This window comes from Notolabrus celidotus, chromosome 14 (genome assembly GCF_009762535.1).
Source record: "Notolabrus celidotus isolate fNotCel1 chromosome 14, fNotCel1.pri, whole genome shotgun sequence".
In the NCBI taxonomy this organism is placed as follows: Eukaryota; Metazoa; Chordata; class Actinopteri; order Labriformes; family Labridae; genus Notolabrus; species Notolabrus celidotus.
This window is the reverse complement of record NC_048285.1, coordinates 20,355,646-20,373,267: the sequence shown is the minus strand read 5'-3', so window position 1 is coordinate 20,373,267 and position 17,622 is coordinate 20,355,646. Positions and strand designations below refer to the sequence as shown.

The 17,622-nt window shown below is 39.8% G+C and overlaps 3 protein-coding genes across 3 annotated transcripts; all 3 read left to right on the top strand.

Moving 5' to 3' along the window:
• Positions 1 to 1,487: 1,487 nt before the first annotated feature.
• On the top strand, positions 1,488 to 4,631 carry LOC117825355 (extracellular calcium-sensing receptor-like). The gene is made up of 6 exons (XM_034701163.1): positions 1,488 to 1,531; positions 1,669 to 1,933; positions 2,043 to 2,867; positions 2,989 to 3,210; positions 3,330 to 3,453; positions 3,663 to 4,631. The coding sequence occupies exons 2-6, from the start codon at positions 1,682 to 1,684 to the stop codon at positions 4,559 to 4,561; spliced, it is 2,322 nt and encodes a 773-aa protein (XP_034557054.1). The 5' UTR covers positions 1,488 to 1,531; positions 1,669 to 1,681; the 3' UTR covers positions 4,562 to 4,631.
• Positions 4,632 to 7,268: 2,637 nt separating this feature from the next.
• On the top strand, positions 7,269 to 10,403 carry LOC117825369 (extracellular calcium-sensing receptor-like). The gene is made up of 6 exons (XM_034701180.1): positions 7,269 to 7,372; positions 7,491 to 7,776; positions 7,886 to 8,710; positions 8,832 to 9,053; positions 9,173 to 9,296; positions 9,505 to 10,403. The coding sequence occupies exons 1-6, from the start codon at positions 7,284 to 7,286 to the stop codon at positions 10,401 to 10,403; spliced, it is 2,445 nt and encodes an 814-aa protein (XP_034557071.1). The 5' UTR covers positions 7,269 to 7,283.
• Positions 10,404 to 14,237: 3,834 nt separating this feature from the next.
• LOC117825390 (extracellular calcium-sensing receptor-like) lies at positions 14,238 to 17,414 on the top strand. The gene is made up of 6 exons (XM_034701215.1): positions 14,238 to 14,401; positions 14,518 to 14,803; positions 14,913 to 15,737; positions 15,843 to 16,064; positions 16,184 to 16,307; positions 16,516 to 17,414. Exons 1-6 carry the CDS (start codon positions 14,283 to 14,285, stop codon positions 17,412 to 17,414), a joined length of 2,475 nt encoding a protein of 824 aa, XP_034557106.1. The 5' UTR covers positions 14,238 to 14,282.
• Positions 17,415 to 17,622: the final 208 nt, after the last annotated feature.

Genomic DNA, 17,622 nt, shown 5'->3' with positions numbered 1-17,622 from the left:
ACTATTCATTTAATTTGGAAAGGTAAGGTCAGTAAGTGTTGCGGCTACAACCATATATCCATAACACTCACTGCTCAGACAGTAACTCTAGCTCTCTAAAATGAGCTACTTAGCTGGACAGCTTTTATGTTGGGCGACAGCATCACGTTCACTCACCCCACACTTACTTTTTGCCCTTGTTGGCCATCGTAATAAGCACAATGTAATATTACAGAAGACATGTCACTTTCTCTACTCCCTCAAAAATCTCTCACTCTAATCAACTAGATATTTCAAATCATGATTACAATATGCTAACAGGCCTCCTTTGAATAAATATGAAAATTAAAATGAAATTGTAAATAACATGCCCTTCGAAGAGTTCTTAAGTGTTCATAAAACAGACTGAAACGATGCCTCTTCATGACCCACAAAAGCAAATTGTAGGTCAGATTGTTGGTGCTGCTGATCTCTGATCTACCAGAGGCGCAGGTTTGCACAGCAGCACTTTAGCACGGGCGTCTCAGCGCTCTGCGGACTCTGCAGCTCGCGGTCATCAGACGGCTGCATGCAGGTTATTTTTATTACTTTTAATAGTGTACTGCTTTATATTGGTTTTGGGTTATTCATTTTCCTTTTCCTTAATTCAGGTCTTTTGTGTTAATCTGTTTGGTTTAGTGTATTTTGTTATATTTTTATTTATTTGCACGAGTGTGGTTATTTTCATTTGCTTATTTTGCATTCCGGTATTTGATTCAGTATTTTGATTTGCATGAGTGTGTTTCTTTTCATTGCTTTATTTGTTTGCCTTGATTGATTTGTTTGGATTTATTTGAGTCAGCTTAGTTACTTTAGAATTGCTTTGTTTGGGGTTTGGTTGTATATTATATCATGTGTTTTAAAAAGAAAATTGTGTCATAAAATAAATAGACTTTTCCAAATTGTAACCTGCCTCTGCCCAGTGGTCTCTCGAACTTGTGTAGCTATTTTACTTAGCAAGTTAATTAATAGTTACTATTTCCAGGGGTGGAATCTTCCCGGGTGGCGTTGCTGATTCAAATACACGCCCGGTCCCTCACTCCTCACTAAGTCTTACCACCTTGTCCAAATCAACAATATAAATGTATTTTTGGTTCAAAGGCAAATGCTAAAATTTGTCGGTCTATATTGTATATGTGTACTTACATGTCAGTGTACTGTGTTTCCTTACTGTAGCAGTATTGTACCAACCTTTCAGATGCAAGATCATTCTGTCCTTTGGGAAATAATCCAGCATTAAGGAAGTGGGCATCTTCCTGCATCGGACACAGTTCATAAAATAGCTGTGTCCTCATCTCACATGCTGAGCAAACATGCAGAGAGCTATATTGTTGTTACTTTGTGCCCTCTATTCAAAAACTGTTTCTGGTTGTGAACTGTTAGGTAGGTTTGATATGCCGAGTTTGTTTAAGCAAGGAGATATAATGATTGGAGGGATTTTCTCAATTTTCAACAAAGAGACGAGTAGCACTTCTGCATTCAAGAGCAATCCACCTGGTGTTGAATGTGTGGGGTAAGATTTACTACATTTGGCTTGTATATATTTCTAATGTGCTCCTTTTTAAAAAAAATTGGCAATTGTGTGAATCTGCAACTTTGCAATCTCTTAAAATAACCTAAACATTTTAGGTTTAAACCACGTCCTTTTAGGTGGACCCAAGTGATGATATTTGCAATGGAAGAAATCAACAAAGATCCTGCTCTCCTGCCAAACATATCTCTTGGCTATAGGATCCTTGATTCATGTGCATCTCCTACAAATGCTCTGCGTGCTGCACTGACACTGGCAAGCAGACCTGAGGAGACGGAATCGACTTCACCGTGTACACCAGCTATATCTGCCCTTATAGCTGAGTCGGGATCAACGCAATCTATAATTGTGGCTGGAGCTCTTGGACCATTTCAAGTGCCAATAGTAAGAGATTAAGATGATATTTCATTGCATTCATGTTTTGTGAAATGTTATGTTTTTGTAGTGACTGGATTGTTTTCTTTTTAGACCAATGTTGGTGTTCTTTTCACAGGTAAGTTACTTCTCAACATGTGCCTGCCTGAGTGACAAAACCAAATATCCTACATTTTTTCGGACAATTCCTAGCGACTACTTCCAGGCGAAAGCTTTGGCAGCACTGGTTAGACGTTTTGGCTGGCAGTGGATTGGAGCAATACAGTCAGACGATGATTATGGAAGGAATGGGATCCAGGCTTTTACTGAGGAGGTTAAGAAACATGGGATCTGCATCGCATTTGTAGGGACAATTTTAAGAACATACTCTACGGATAAATTTCAGGATGTTGTAAAAATTATAAAGCAGTCAACTGTCAAGGTCATCCTTGCTTTTGTTGCAGAGGGTGACTTTCACCCTCTGATGCAAGAGGTGGTAAAACAGAATATCACAGGGATTCAGTGGATTGCCAGCGAGGCCTGGATAACAGCAGCTCGACCCTCCACACCTGAAATGTACCAAGCTTTTGGTGGAGCCCTAGGGTTCGTGGTGCAGAAGATGGCTATTCCAAAACTCCAACCTTTTCTTACAAGCATCAGCCCCTATGCTGATCCAAGTGCAGCCTTTTTAAAAGATTTCTGGGAGATGATGGTGGGCTGCACACCTGATCCACCTGGAGAGCACACAGGCACTAAGGCAGTGCATGAAGTATGCACTGGCAATGAGACATTAATGAATTCACAGGATGTGTTCTTCAATGTCACAGAGCTCAGAGTGTCTTATAATGTCTACAAGGCAGTTTACGCCATCGCTCACGCCCTACATCAGCTGGTTTTCTGCCAACCAGCTGGAGGAAAAGTAATGAAACCATGTTTGAATTTATCAGAAATTCAGCCCAAAAAGGTGAGAAGTCATGCTATTGAAATCTGCCACTTCTCCAACACTCTGAAAATAATCAGTACAGTTTCCCTTGGATATATCTTATACATATGAACAATAATAAATAATGTATTCCTTTGCTTAGGTCACTGATCACTTAAGAAGGGTGAATTTCAGGAATCAGTTTGGGGATGATGTGTTTTTTGATGCCAATGGTGACCCTCCTGCTTCTTATGATATTATCAACTGGCAGCTGAGAGATGGTCAGGTGCAACATGTCACAGTGGGTCATTTTGTTTCTGCTGCTAACGGGGATTATAAGCTCAGCATCAAGGACGAAGACATTGTGTGGCGGACAGGAGAAATGGTAAAAAGCAAAGCTTTTTTAATTGTAACTGATTTGTGAGTTGTTAGTGTGTTTCTGAGTTTGTGCAGTTGCAAATTAATATTGCTGTTCAATCATCACATTATTTGAATTTTTTCCAGGTTCCGAAATCTGTGTGCTCTAATATTTGTCCAAAAGGAACAAGAAAAGCTCAAATAAAGGGAAAACCGGCCTGCTGTTTTGACTGTATCCCGTGTGCTGATGGAACTATAGCCAATTCAACAGGTATGAAAAGCATGTGTATGCTATAGAAATCAAATTTTCAGGATCCAGTGTTGGTGTGACTGTGTGGGTGAATGTGTCAAAGAAGTGCCCTCAAATTTAATAATTGCTATATCAGTTATGTGTTTTCTTACTTTGAATTTGGAGGGATATTGTTTACGTTGTGAAAACATGAAGTCACAGCACTGAATTTCTCTGTTGACTTTCAACAGGTGCAGCTGACTGCACTCCCTGTCCTCAGGAATACTGGTCCAACGAGAGAAAAGATGAGTGCATTCTTAAAACAATTGAGTTCCTGACGTACGTTGAGCCGATGGGAATCGCTCTCACAGTGGTATCCCTAATAGGGTCTTCACTGTCTTTGGTCACAATGATTGTCTTCATCTGCTACAGAGAAACTCCTGTCATAAAGGCCAGCAACTCTGAGCTCAGCTGTTTCCTGTTGTTTTCTCTTTTTTTGTGTTTCCTCTGTCCCCTCACTTTCATGGGCAGACCCACAGTCTGGACGTGCATGCTGCGCCACACAGCATTTGGTGTCACGTTTGCACTTTGTATTTCCTGTGTCTTGGGAAAAACTATAGTTGTAGTCACAGCTTTCAAGGCTACAATCCCTGGCAAGAAAGCTGCAGCAAAGTTTGGACCTGCACAGCAGAGGATAATAGTTTGCTCCTGCACTTTGATTCAGATAGTTATATGTGTGTTGTGGCTGAAATTGAACCCCCCTTTCTCAGACATGGTTTTCAGATACAGCAACACAAAGATTGTTTTAGAGTGCAACACAGGCTCTGAGGCTGCTTTTTATGCAGTACTGGGTTACATCGGGATCCTTGCAATAATATGTCTGGCCCTGGCTTTTCTAGCAAGAAAGTTGCCTGATAACTTTAATGAAGCTAAATTTATCACCTTCAGCATGCTGATATTCTGTGCTGTCTGGATCACCTTTATCCCAGCGTATGTCAGCTCTCCTGGGAAGTTCACTGTAGCTGTTGAGATATTTGCCATTTTATCTTCAGCATTTGGATTATTGATAAGCATTTTTGCACCAAAATGTTACATAATATTGATCAAGCCAGAAAAAAATACCAAGAAACATGTCATGGGAAAACTGTAAAAATTAAAAAAAATATGAGACCATGTCAAGAAGATTCTACTGTTATTTTGAATTTTCCCACAGTGTAAGGTTAAACCACGGCATATGTGCAAAGAAAGATTTATTTTATAAAACAAAAACATGCTTCAACAGCAATTTAATTTAATTTAATTTAGATTTAATTTAGGCTTTATTTTTTTAATGAATTACTTTAATGCTCCTGATGTACTTCATGTCAAAACTATGGATGGTATGGTGTGCCAGTTGGCCTAGCTGTTTTAGGGCGTGACCCATGTACAGAGGCCACAGTCCTAAAAAAAATTTGAAAATATGTTGTGTCATGTGTTGTGATTTTTTATAACATCCAATTATTGCAATGTATCCAAGATCTCAATAAAAATCTATAAAACTATACTTTTGAAAAAAATGTTTTTGTGTCATTTGGATATGAAGTAGAAGTTGAAGTAGAAGAAGAAAATGGAATAGAAAGTTGTGTTTTTACTTGGTTTCAAACACATAGGTGTGGAAAACAAATATGTGCATATTAGACTATTCATTTAATTTGGAAAGGTAAGGTCAGTAAGTGTTGGGGCTACAACCATATATCCATAACACTCACTGCTCAGACAGTAACTCTAGCTCTCTAAAATGAACTACTTAGCTGGACAGCTGTCAAGTTGGGCGACTTTAAGACAGCATCACGTTCATTCACCCCACGCTCAGAAGGATAGTGATTTGATGTGAGTTCCCTTGATCTGCATGCCAAAGTTTAACTTGGCAATTGACTGAACCCTGACTACTTGAATTGCCCCCAGGTTTAATGAAGTATTTCTGTTATTACTCAGATAAGATAAAACATTTCATAAATGAGCTAACTTAGTTGTTGTTATTCACATTAAACTGAACATTTCCATTGATGGTAAAGTAAAGCTGACAAAGTTTTTCTGCTTTGTCCTCGTCAGATTATGTGACACTTTCTTTCAACTGATTGATATGGTTCACGTTAGGGCCTGTGTACACTGATTGCAGTTTTTGTAGTGCTGGCCCCCTTCAAAACCCCCACAGTCAAGGATTGTTTAATTTTTGGAGCACAACTGTGTTCAAAGTCACTTCTACATGTCCTACCAATCAGAGCCAAGAAAGTGCTGGACTTCAGATAAACTTTGTTGACAACAATGGAGGGGGACCATACAGAGTGGCTAACTAGGTCAAACTGGCCACACTTGTTTTGACTAGAGCTGCTGCTAAAGCTATATCTATACATGTTCTCATGCATTTATCAGTCATGCATATCGTTTATTCATCACCCTTATTGTGTAAGTATTATGCTAGAACTAGCACAAGTATTACGCTAGCATTAGTTACAATGACTGACTAGGGCAGACATTCTGCAACGACCGAAGCAGTCTTCATTACAAGAAGTATTGTGCTGCAAAAGCTCTAACAATGCATATTCATAACAACATGCAAGAGTCCACTGAGAAGTAGTTACTGATTAAAGGGATATTTCATTTTTTTTGAAGTGGGGTTGTATTAGTTACAGTACACTATTGCTCCTGCTAGCCACAATGCATGCCGATGAGCTCTTCCCCTTTAATGAGAAAATTCCCAGAGGACCGGTCGGCAAGCTAGGCTACAATTCTCTGCCGATGGGGCCTCCAATTTCACGTAATTTCGCCAAAGTTGAGAAAATATGGTCCAGGAACTCATCACGGTGCAAATGAATGCACCAGTAGAAAAAATTGGAGCTATTCAGTTTGCCTTCAGAAACCCCCTTTATTTTGGCACTATTTTCGGACGCACCTCGCAGACCGGTGTTCTTCCGCTACATGAGCATGGATACATGATCCAAACAGCTGATCACCGTGTATTCGAAGAGTTCTTAAGTGTTTATGAAACAGACTGAAACGATGCCTCTTCATGACCTACAAAAGCAAATTGTAGGTCAGATTGTTGGCGCTGCTGATCTGCGATCTACCAGAGGCGCAGGTTCGCGCAGCAGCACTTTAGCACGGGCGTCTCAGCGCTCTGCAGACTCTGCAGCTCGCCGTCATCAGACGTCTGCATGCAGGTTATTTTTATTACTTTTAATAGTGTACTGCTTTATATTGGTTTTGGGTTATTATTTTTCCTTTTCCTTAATTCAGGTATTTTGTGTTAATCTGTTAAGTTGTGTGTATTTTGTTATATTTTTTTTTATTTGCATGAGTGTGGTTATTTTCATTGCTTTATTTGTTTGCCTGGATTGATTTGTTTGGATTTATTTGAGTCAGCTTAGTTACTTTAGAATTGCTTTGTTTGGGGTTTGGTTGTATATTATATCGGCGTTGTCGATTCACAAACAAGCCCGGTCCCTCACGCCTCTCTAAGTCTTACCACCTTGTCCAAATATACAATATATATGTATTTTTGGTGCAAAGCCAAATGCTAAAATTTGTCAGTCTATATTGTATGTGTGTACTTACATGTCAGTGTCCTGTGTGTTCTTGCTGTAGCAGTATTGTACCAACCTTTCAGATGCAAGATCATTCTGTCCTTTGGGAAATAATCCAGCATTAAGGAAGTGGGCATCTCCCTGCATCGGATACAGTTTATATAATAGCTGTGTCCTCATCTCACATGCTGAGCAAACATGCAGAGAGCTATATTGTTGTTACTGTGTGCCCTCTATTCAAAAACTGTTTCTGGTTGTGAACTGTTAGGTAGGTTTGATATGCCGAGTTTGTTTAAGCAAGGAGATATAATGATTGGAGGGATTTTTCCAGTTTTCGACAAAGAGACGAGTAGAACTTCTGCATTCAAGAGCAATCCACCTGGTGTTGAATGTGTGGGGTAAGAGTTACTACATTTGGCTTGAATTCATTTCTAACGTGCTCATTTTTTTTTTAAAAATTGGCAATTGTGTGAATCTACAACTTTGCAATCTCTTTAAATAACCTAAACATTTTAGGTTTAAACTAGAAACTTTTCGGTGGACCCAAGTGATGATATTTGCAATGGAAGAAATCAACAAAGATCCTGCTCTCCTGCCAAACATATCTCTTGGCTATAGGATCCTTGATTCATGTGCATCTCCTTCAAATGCTCTGCGTGCTGCACTGACACTGGCAAGCAGACCTGAGGAGACGGAATCGACTTCACCGTGTACCCCAGCTATATCTGCCCTTATAGCTGAGTCGGGATCAACGCAATCTATAATTGTGGCTGGAGCTCTTGGACCGTTTCAAGTGCCAATAGTAAGAGATTAAGATGATATTTCATTGCATTCATGTTTAGTGAAATGTGATGTTTTTGTAGTGATTGGACTGTGTTCCTTTCAGACCAATGTTGGTGTTCTTTTCACAGGTAAGTTACATCTCAACATGTGCCTGCCTGAGTGACAAAACCAAATATCCTACATTTTTTCGAACAATTCCCAGCGACTACTTCCAGGCGAAAGCTTTGGCAGCACTGGTTAGACGTTTTGGCTGGCAGTGGATTGGAGCAATACAGTCAGACGATGATTATGGGAGGAATGGGATCCAGGCTTTTACTGAGGAGGTTAAGAAACATGGGATCTGCATTGCATTTGTAGGGACAATTCTAAGAACATACCCTTTGGATAAATTTCAGGATGTTGTAAAAATTATAAAGCAGTCAACTGTCAAGGTCATCCTTGCTTTTGTTGCAGAGGGTGACTTTTACCCTCTGATGCAAGAGGTGGTGGAACAGAATATCACAGGGATTCAGTGGATTGCCAGCGAGGGCTGGATAACAGCACCTCGACCCTCCACACCTGAAATGTACCAAGCTTTTGGTGGAGCCCTAGGGTTCGTGGTGCAGAAGATGGCTATTCCAAAACTCCAACCTTTTCTTACAAGCATCAGCCCCTATGCTGATCCAAGTGCAGCCTTTGTAAAAGATTTCTGGGAGATAATGGTGGGCTGCACACCTGATCCACCTGGGGAGCACACAGGCACTAAGGCAGTGCATGAAGTATGCACTGGAAATGAGACATTAATGAATTCACAGAATGTGTTCTTCAATGTCACAGAGCTCAGAGTGTCTTATAATGTCTACAACGCAGTTTATGCCATCGCTCATGCACTACATCAGCTGGTTTTCTGCCAACCAGCTGGAGGAAAAGTAATGAAACCATGTTTGAATTTATCAGAAATTCAGCCCAAAAAGGTGAGAAGTCATGCTATTGAAATCTGCCACTTCTCCAACAGTCTGAAAATAATCAGTACAGTTTCCCTTGGATATATCTTATACATATGAACAATAATAAATAATGTATTCCTTTGCTCAGGTCACTGATCACTTAAGAAGGGTGAATTTCAGGAATCATTTTGGGGATGATGTGTTTTTTGATGCCAATGGTGACCCTCCTGCTTCTTACGATATTATCAACTGGCAGCTGAGAGATGGTCAGGTGCAACATGTCACAGTGGGTCATTTTGTTTCTGCTGCTAACGGGGATTATAAGCTCAGCATCAAGGATGAAGACATTGTGTGGCGGACAGGAGAAATGGTAAAAAGCAAGGCTTTTTTTAATGCAACTGATCTGTGAGTTGTTAGTGTGTTTCTGAGTTTGTGCAGTTGCAAATTAATATTTCTGTTCAATCATCACATTATTTGAACTTTTTCCAGGTTCCGAAATCTGTGTGCTCTAATATTTGTCCAAAAGGAACAAGAAAAGCTCAAATAAAGGGAAAACCGGCCTGCTGTTTTGACTGTATTCCGTGTGCTGATGGAACTATAGCCAATTCAACAGGTATGAAAAGCATGTGTATGCTATAGAAATCAGCTTTCAGGATCCAGTGTTGGTGTGACGGTGTGGGTGAATGTTTAAAAGAAGTGCCCTCAAATTTCATAATTGCTATATCAGTTATGCGTTTTCTGACTTTGAATTTGGAGGGATATTGTTTACATTTTGAAAATATTAAGTCACAGCACTGAATTTCTTTGTTGATGTTCAACAGGTGCAGCTGACTGCACTCCCTGTCCTAGGGAATACTGGTCCAACGAGAGAAAAGATGAGTGCATTCCTAAAACAATTGAGTTCCTGACGTACGTTGAGCTGATGGGAATCGCTCTCACAGTGGTATCCCTAATAGGGGCTTCACTGTCTTTGGTCACAATGATTGTCTTCATCTGCTACAGAGAAACTCCTGTCATAAAGGCCAGCAACTCTGAGCTCAGCTGTTTCCTGTTGTTTTCTCTTTTTTTGTGTTTCCTCTGTCCCCTCACTTTCATGGGCAGGCCCACAGTCTGGACGTGCATGCTGCGCCACACAGCATTTGGTGTCACGTTTGCACTTTGTATTTCCTGTGTCTTGGGAAAAACTATAGTTGTAGTCACAGCTTTCAAGGCTACAATCCCTGGCAAGAAAGCTGCAGCAAAGTTTGGACCTGCACAGCAGAGGATAATAGTTTGCTCCTGCACTTTGATTCAGATAGTTATATGTGTGTTGTGGCTGAGATTGAACCCTCCTTTCTCAGACATGGTTTTCAGATACAGCAACACAAAGATTGTTTTAGAGTGCAACACAGGCTCTGAGGCTGCTTTTTATGCAGTACTGGGTTACATCGGGATCCTTGCAATAATATGTCTGGCCCTGGCTTTTCTAGCAAGAAAGTTGCCTGATAACTTTAATGAAGCTAAATTTATCACCTTCAGCATGCTGATATTCTGTGCTGTCTGGATCACCTTTATCCCAGCGTATGTCAGCTCTCCTGGGAAGTTCACTGTAGCTGTTGAGATATTTGCCATTTTATCTTCAGCATTTGGATTATTGATAAGCATTTTTGCACCAAAATGTTACATAATATTGATCAAGCCAGAAAAAAATACCAAGAAACATGTCATGGGAAAACTGTAAAAATTAAAAAAATATGAGACCATGTCAAGAAGATTCTACTGTTATTTTGAATTTTCCCACAGTGTGAGGTTGAACCATAGCATATGTGCAAAGAAAGATTTATTTTATAAAACAAAAACACGCTTCAACAGCAATTTAATTTAATTTAGTTTTTTTTTTAGGAATTACGTTAATGCTCCTGATGTACTTCATGTCAAAACAATGGATGGTATGGTGTGCCAGTTGGCCTAGCTGTTTTAGGGCGTGACCCATGTACAGAGGCCACAGTCCTAAAAAATAATTGAAAATATGTTGTGTCATGTGTTGTGATTTTTTATAACATCCAATTATTGCAATGTATCCAAGATCTCAATAAAAATCTATTAAACTTTACTTTTTAAAAAACGTTTTGTGTCATTTGGATATGAAGCAGAAGTTGAAGTAGAAGAAGAAAATGGAATAGAAGTAGAAGATATTAGTATCAACTGAACATGGGCCCCAAATATAAAGACCTGGCAGGAAATGTAGAGGTGCTTCCTTATTCCTGCTTAGAAAAATAAACTATTTTCACAAAGTTGTGTTTTAATTGGTTTCAAACACATAGGTGTGGAAAGCAAATATGTGCATATTAGACTATTCATTTAATTTGGAAAGGTAAGGTCAGTAAGTGTTGGGGCTACAACAATATATCCATAACACTCACTGCTCAGACAGTAACTCTAGCTCTCTAAAATGAGCTACTTAGCTGGACAGCTGTCAAGTTGGGCGACTTTAAGACAGCATCACGTTCACTCACCCCACGCTCAGAAGGATAGGGATTTGATGTGAGATCCCTTGATCTGCATGCCAAAGTGTAACTTGGCAATAGACTGAACCCTGACTACTTGAATTGCCCCCAGGTTTAATGAAGTATTTCTGTTATTACTCAGATAAGATGAAACATTTCATAAATGAGCTAACTTACTTGTCGTTATTCACATTAAACTGAACATTTCCATTGATGGTAAAGTAAAGCTGACAAAGTTATTCTGCTTTGTCCTCGTCAGATTATGTGACACTTTCTTTCAACTGATTGATATGGTTCACGTTAGGGCCTGTGTACACTGATTGCAGTTTTTGTAGTGCTGGCCCCCTTCAAAACCCCCACAGTCAAGGATTGTTTAATTTTTGGAGCACAACTGTGTTCAAAGTCACTTCTACATGACCTACCAATCAGAGCCAAGAAAGTGCTGGACTTCAGATAAACTTTGTTGACAACAATGGAGGGGGACCATACAGAGTGGCTAACTAGCTAAAACTGGCCACACTTGTTTTGACTAGAGCTGCTGCTAAAGCTATATCTATACATGTTCTCATGCGTTTATCAGTCATGCATATAGTTTATTCATCACCCTTATTGTGTAAGTATTATGCTAGAACTAGCACAAGTATTACGCTAGCATTAGTTACAATGACTGACTAGGGCAGACATTCTTTAACAACCCAAGCAGTCTTCATTACAAGAAGTATTGTGCTGCAAAAGCTCTAACAATGCTTATTCATAACAACATGCAAGAGTCCACTGAGAAGTAGTTTCTGATTAAAGGGATATTTCAGTTTTTTTGAAGTGGGGTTGTATTAGTTACAGTACACTATTGCTCCTGCTAGCCACAATGCATGCCGATGAGCTCTTCCCCTTTAATGAGAAAATTCCCAGAGGACCGGTCGGCAAGCTAGGCTACAATTCTCTGCCGATGGGGCCTCCAATTTCACGTAATTTCGCCAAAGTTGAGAAAATATGGTCCAGGAACTCATCACGGTGCAAATGAATGCACCAGTAGAAAAAATTGGAGCTATTCAGTTTGCCGTCAGAAACCCCCTTTATTTTGGCACTATTTTCGGACGCACCTCGCAGACCGGTGTTCTTCCGCTGTATGAGCATGGATACATGATCCAAACAGCTGATCAGCGTGTATCCGAAGAGTTCTTAAGTGTTTATGAAACAGACTGAAACGATGCCTCTTCATGACCAACAAAAGCAAATTGTAGGTCAGATTGTTGGCGCTGCTGATCTGCGATCTACCAGAGGCGCAGGTTCGCGCAGCAGCACTTTAGCACGGGCGTCTCAGCGCTCTGCAGACTCTGCAGCTCGCGGTCATCAGACGTCTGCATGCAGTTTGTTTTTTTTTTTTTTTTTTTTTTTTTTTTTATTTTGTTTTTGCAGGATTATTCCAGTACAACCAATACAGTGTAATAGTTAACAGTCTTTTTCTGTTTTTAAACACACACACACACACACACACACACAAACAACCGTCCTCCCACCACCCTACTCCCTCAAACCCCAGCTCAAATTAACAAAACAGAATTTAAAATAAAATACAATACAATCAAGTAACACGTGGTATAGACATAAATAAATAAGTAAGGAAATAAATAAATAAATAAATAGAAATATAAGATGTCTTTCATAAGGAGTTTGATATTAGTTTTGTTTGCTGCTCGCATCCCAGTCAGAAAGAGTCTAAATCGGGCAGCATTGTCCACATGACCCATGTTGGCTCCAGGCGTTGGCATCAGACGTCTGCATGCAGGTTTTTTTTTTTTTTTTTTTTTTTTTTTTTTTATTTTGTTTTTGCAGGATTATTCCAGTACAACCAATACAGTGTAATAGTTAACAGTCTTTTTCTGTTTTTAAACACACACACACACACACACACACACAAACAACCGTCCTCCCACCACCCTACTCCCTCAAACCCCAGCTCAAATTAACAAAACAGAATTTAAAATAAAATACAATACAATCAAGTAACACGTGGTATAGACATAAATAAATAAGTAAGGAAATAAATAAATAAATAAATAGAAATATAAGATGTCTTTCATAAGGAGTTTGATATTAGTTTTGTTTGCTGCTCGCATCCCAGTCAGAAAGAGTCTAAATCGGGCAGCATTGTCCACATGACCCATGTTGGCTCCAGGCGCCCAGACTCCACAGCGCAAAGGCCTCTAATGGGGGGGGGGCAGCCACCAGGGACGGGGGCACGTAGGTAAGAAGTAAGGAGAAGGTACTGAATTAGCGCTGCCGTCTATGGGGTCAACTCCTTGGGAGGGAGGCAGTCTACATAATCAAGTAAAGGCCTCCAGTGGGTATAAAATTTATCCGATGAGCCCCTGATGGTGAATTTTATCTTTTCCAATTTGCATGCAGGTTATTTTTATTACTTTTAATAGTGTACTGCTTTATATTGGTTTTGGGTTATTCATTTTCCTTTTCCTTAATTCAGGTCTTTTGTGTTAATCTGTTTGGTTGTGTGTATTTTGTTATATTTTTATTAATTTGCATGAGTGTGGTTGTTTTCATTTGCTTATTTTACATTCCATTATTTGGTTCAGTATTTTGATTTGCATGAATGTGTTTCTTTTCATTGCTTTATTTGTTTGCCTTGATTGATTTGTTTGGATTTATTTGAGTCAGCTTAGTTACTTTAGAATTGCTTTGTTTGGGGTTTGGTTGTATATTATATCGGCGTTGCCGATTCACAAACAAGCCCGGTCCCTAACGCCTCTCTAAGTCTTACCACCTTGTCCAAATCAACAATATAAATGTATTTTTGGTGCAAAGCCAAATGCTAAAATTTGTCAGTCTATATTGTATGTGTGTACTTACATGTCAGTGTCCTGTGTGTCCTTACTGTAGCAGTATTGTACCAACCTTTCAGATTCAAGATCATTCTGTCCTTTGGGAAATAATCCAGCATTAAGGAAGTGGGCATCTCCCTGCATCGGATACAGTTTATAAAATAGCTGTGTCCTCATCTCACATGCTGAGCAAACATGCAGAGAGCTATATTGTTGTTACTGTGTGCCCTCTATTCAAAAACTGTTTCTGGTTGTGAACTGTTAGGTAGGTTTGATATGCCGAGTTTGTTTAAGCAAGGAGATATAATGATTGGAGGGATTTTCCCAGTTTTCAACAAAGAGACGAGTAGAACTTCTGCATTCAAGAGCAATCCACCTGGTGTTGAATGTGTGGGGTAAGAGTTACTACATTTGACTTGTATATATTTCTAATGTGCTCCTTTTTAAAAAAACATGGCAATTGTGTGACTCTGCAACTTTGCAATCTCTTTAAATAACCTAAACATTTTAGGTTTAAACTACAACCTTTTCGGTGGACCCAAGTGATGATATTTGCAATGGAAGAAATCAACAAAGATGCTGCTCTCCTGCCAAACATATCTCTTGGCTATAGGATCCTTGATTCATGTGCATCTCCTACAAATGCTCTGCGTGCTGCACTGACACTGGTAAGCAGACCTGAGGAGACGGAATCAACTTCACCGTGTACCCCAGCTATATCTGCCCTTATAGCTGAGTCGGGATCAACGCAATCTTTAATTGTGGCTGGAGCTCTTGGACCGTTTCAAGTGCCAATGGTAATAGATTAAGATGATATTTCATTGCATTCATGTTTTGTGAAATGTGATGTTTTTGTAGTGATTGGATTGTGTTCTTTTTAGACCAATGTTGGTGTTCTTTTCACAGGTAAGTTACGTCTCAACATGTGCCTGCCTGAGTGACAAAACCAAATATCCTACATTTTTTCGGACAATTCCCAGCGACTACTTCCAGGCGAAAGCTTTGGCAGCACTGGTTAGACGTTTTGGCTGGCAGTGGATTGGAGCAATACAGTCAGACGATGATTATGGGAGGAATGGGATCCAGGCTTTTACTGAGGAGGTTAAGAAACATGGGATCTGCATCGCATTTGTAGGGACAATTCTAAGAACATACCCTATGGGTAAAATTTTGGATGTTGTGGAAATTATAAAGCAGTCAACTGTCAAGGTCATCCTCGCTTTTGTTGCAGAGAGTGACTTTTACCCTCTGATGCAAGAGGTGGTAAAACAGAACATCACAGGGATTCAGTGGATTGCCAGCGAGGGCTGGATAACAGCAGCTCGACCCTCCACACCTGAAATGTACCGAGCTTTTGGTGGAGCCCTAGGGTTCGTGGTGCAGAAGATGGCTATTCCAAAACTCCAACCTTTTCTTACAAGCATCAGCCCCTATGCTGATCCAAGTGCAGCCTTTGTAAGATATTTCTGGGAGATGATGGTGGGCTGCACACCTGATCCACCTGGGGAGCACACAGGCACTAAGGCAGTGCATGAAGTATGCACTGGAAATGAGACATTAATGAATTCACATGATGTGTTCTTCAATGTCACAGAGCTCAGAGTGTCTTATAATGTCTACAACGCAGTTTATGCCATCGCTCACGCCCTACATCAGCTGGTTTTCTGCCAACCAGCTGGAGGAAAAGTAGTGAAACCATGTTTGAATTTATCAGAAATTCAGCCCAAAAAGGTGAAATCTGCCACTTCTCCAACACTCTGAAAATAATCAGTACAGTTTCCCTTGGATATATCTTATACATATTAACAATTATAAATAATGTATTCCTTTGCTCAGGTCACTGATCACTTAAGAAGGGTGAATTTCAGGAACCAGTTTGGGGATGATGTGTTTTTTGATGCCAATGGTGACCCTCCTGCTTCTTATGATATTATCAACTGGCAGCTGAGAGATGGTCAGGTGCAACATGTCACAGTGGGTCATTTTGTTTCTGCTGCTAATGGTGATTATAAGCTCAGCATCAAGGACGAAGACATTGTGTGGCGGACAGGAGAAATGGTAAAAAGCAAGGTTTTTTTTAATGCAACTGATCTGTGAGTTGTTAGTGTGTTTCTGAGTTTGTTCAGTTGCAAATGAATATTGCTGTTCAATCATCACATTATTTGAACTTTTTCCAGGTTCCGAAATCTGTGTGCTCTAATATTTGTCCAAAAGGAACAAGAAAAGCTCAAATAAAGGGAAAACCGGCCTGCTGTTTTGACTGTATCCCGTGTGCTGATGGAACTATAGCCAATTCAACAGGTATGAAAAGCATGTGTAAGCTATAGAAATCAGCTTTCAGGATCCAGTGTTGGTGTGATGGTGTGGGTGAATGTGTCAAAGAAGTACCCTCAAATTTCATAATTGCTATATCAGTTATGTGTTTTCTGACTTTGAATTTGGAGGGATATTGTTTACATTTTGAAAACATTAAGTCACAGCACTGAATTTCTCTGTTGATGTTCAACAGGTGCAGCTGACTGTACTCCCTGTCCTCTGGAATACTGGTCCAACGAGAGAAAAGATGAGTGCATTCTTAAAACAATTGAGTTCCTGACGTACGTTGAGCCGATGGGAATCGCTCTCACAGTGGTATCCCTAATAGGGGCTTCACTATCTTTGGTCACAATGATTGTCTTCATCTGCTACAGAGAAACTCCTGTCATAAAGGCCAGCAACTCTGAGCTCAGCTGTTTCCTGTTGTTTTCTCTTTTTTTGTGTTTCCTCTGTCCCCTCACTTTCATGGGCAGACCCACAGTCTGGACGTGCATGCTGCGGCACACAGCATTTGGTGTCACGTTTGCACTTTGTATTTCCTGTGTCTTGGGAAAAACTATAGTTGTAGTCACAGCTTTCAAGGCTACAATCCCTGGCAAGAAAGCTGCAGCAAAGTTTGGACCTGCACAGCAGAGGATAATAGTTTGCTCCTGCACTTTGATTCAGATAGTTATATGTGTGTTGTGGTTAAAATTGAACCCCCCTTTCTCAGATATGGTTTTCAGATACAGCAACACAAAGATTGTTTTAGAGTGCAACACAGGCTCTGAGGCTGCTTTTTATGCAGTACTGGGTTACATCGGGATCCTTGCAATAATATGTCTGGCCCTGGCTTTTCTAGCAAGAAAGTTGCCTGATAACTTTAATGAAGCTAAATTTATCACATTCAGCATGCTGATATTCTGTGCTGTCTGGATCACCTTTATCCCAGCGTATGTCAGCTCTCCTGGGAAGTTTACTGTAGCTATTGAGATATTTGCCATTTTATCTTCAGCATTTGGATTATTGATAAGCATTTTTGCACCAAAATGTTACATAATATTGATCAAGCCAGAAAAAAATACCAAGAAACATGTCATGGGAAAACTGTAAAAATTAAAAAAATATGAGACACTGTCAAGAAGATTCTACTGTTATTTTGAATTTTCCCACAGTGTAAGGTTAAACCATAGCATATGTGCAAAGAAAGATTTATTTTATAAAACAAAAACACGCTTCAACAGCAATTTAATTTAATTAAGGTTTTATTTTTTTTATGAATTACGTTAATGCTCCTGATGTACTTCATGTCAAAACTATG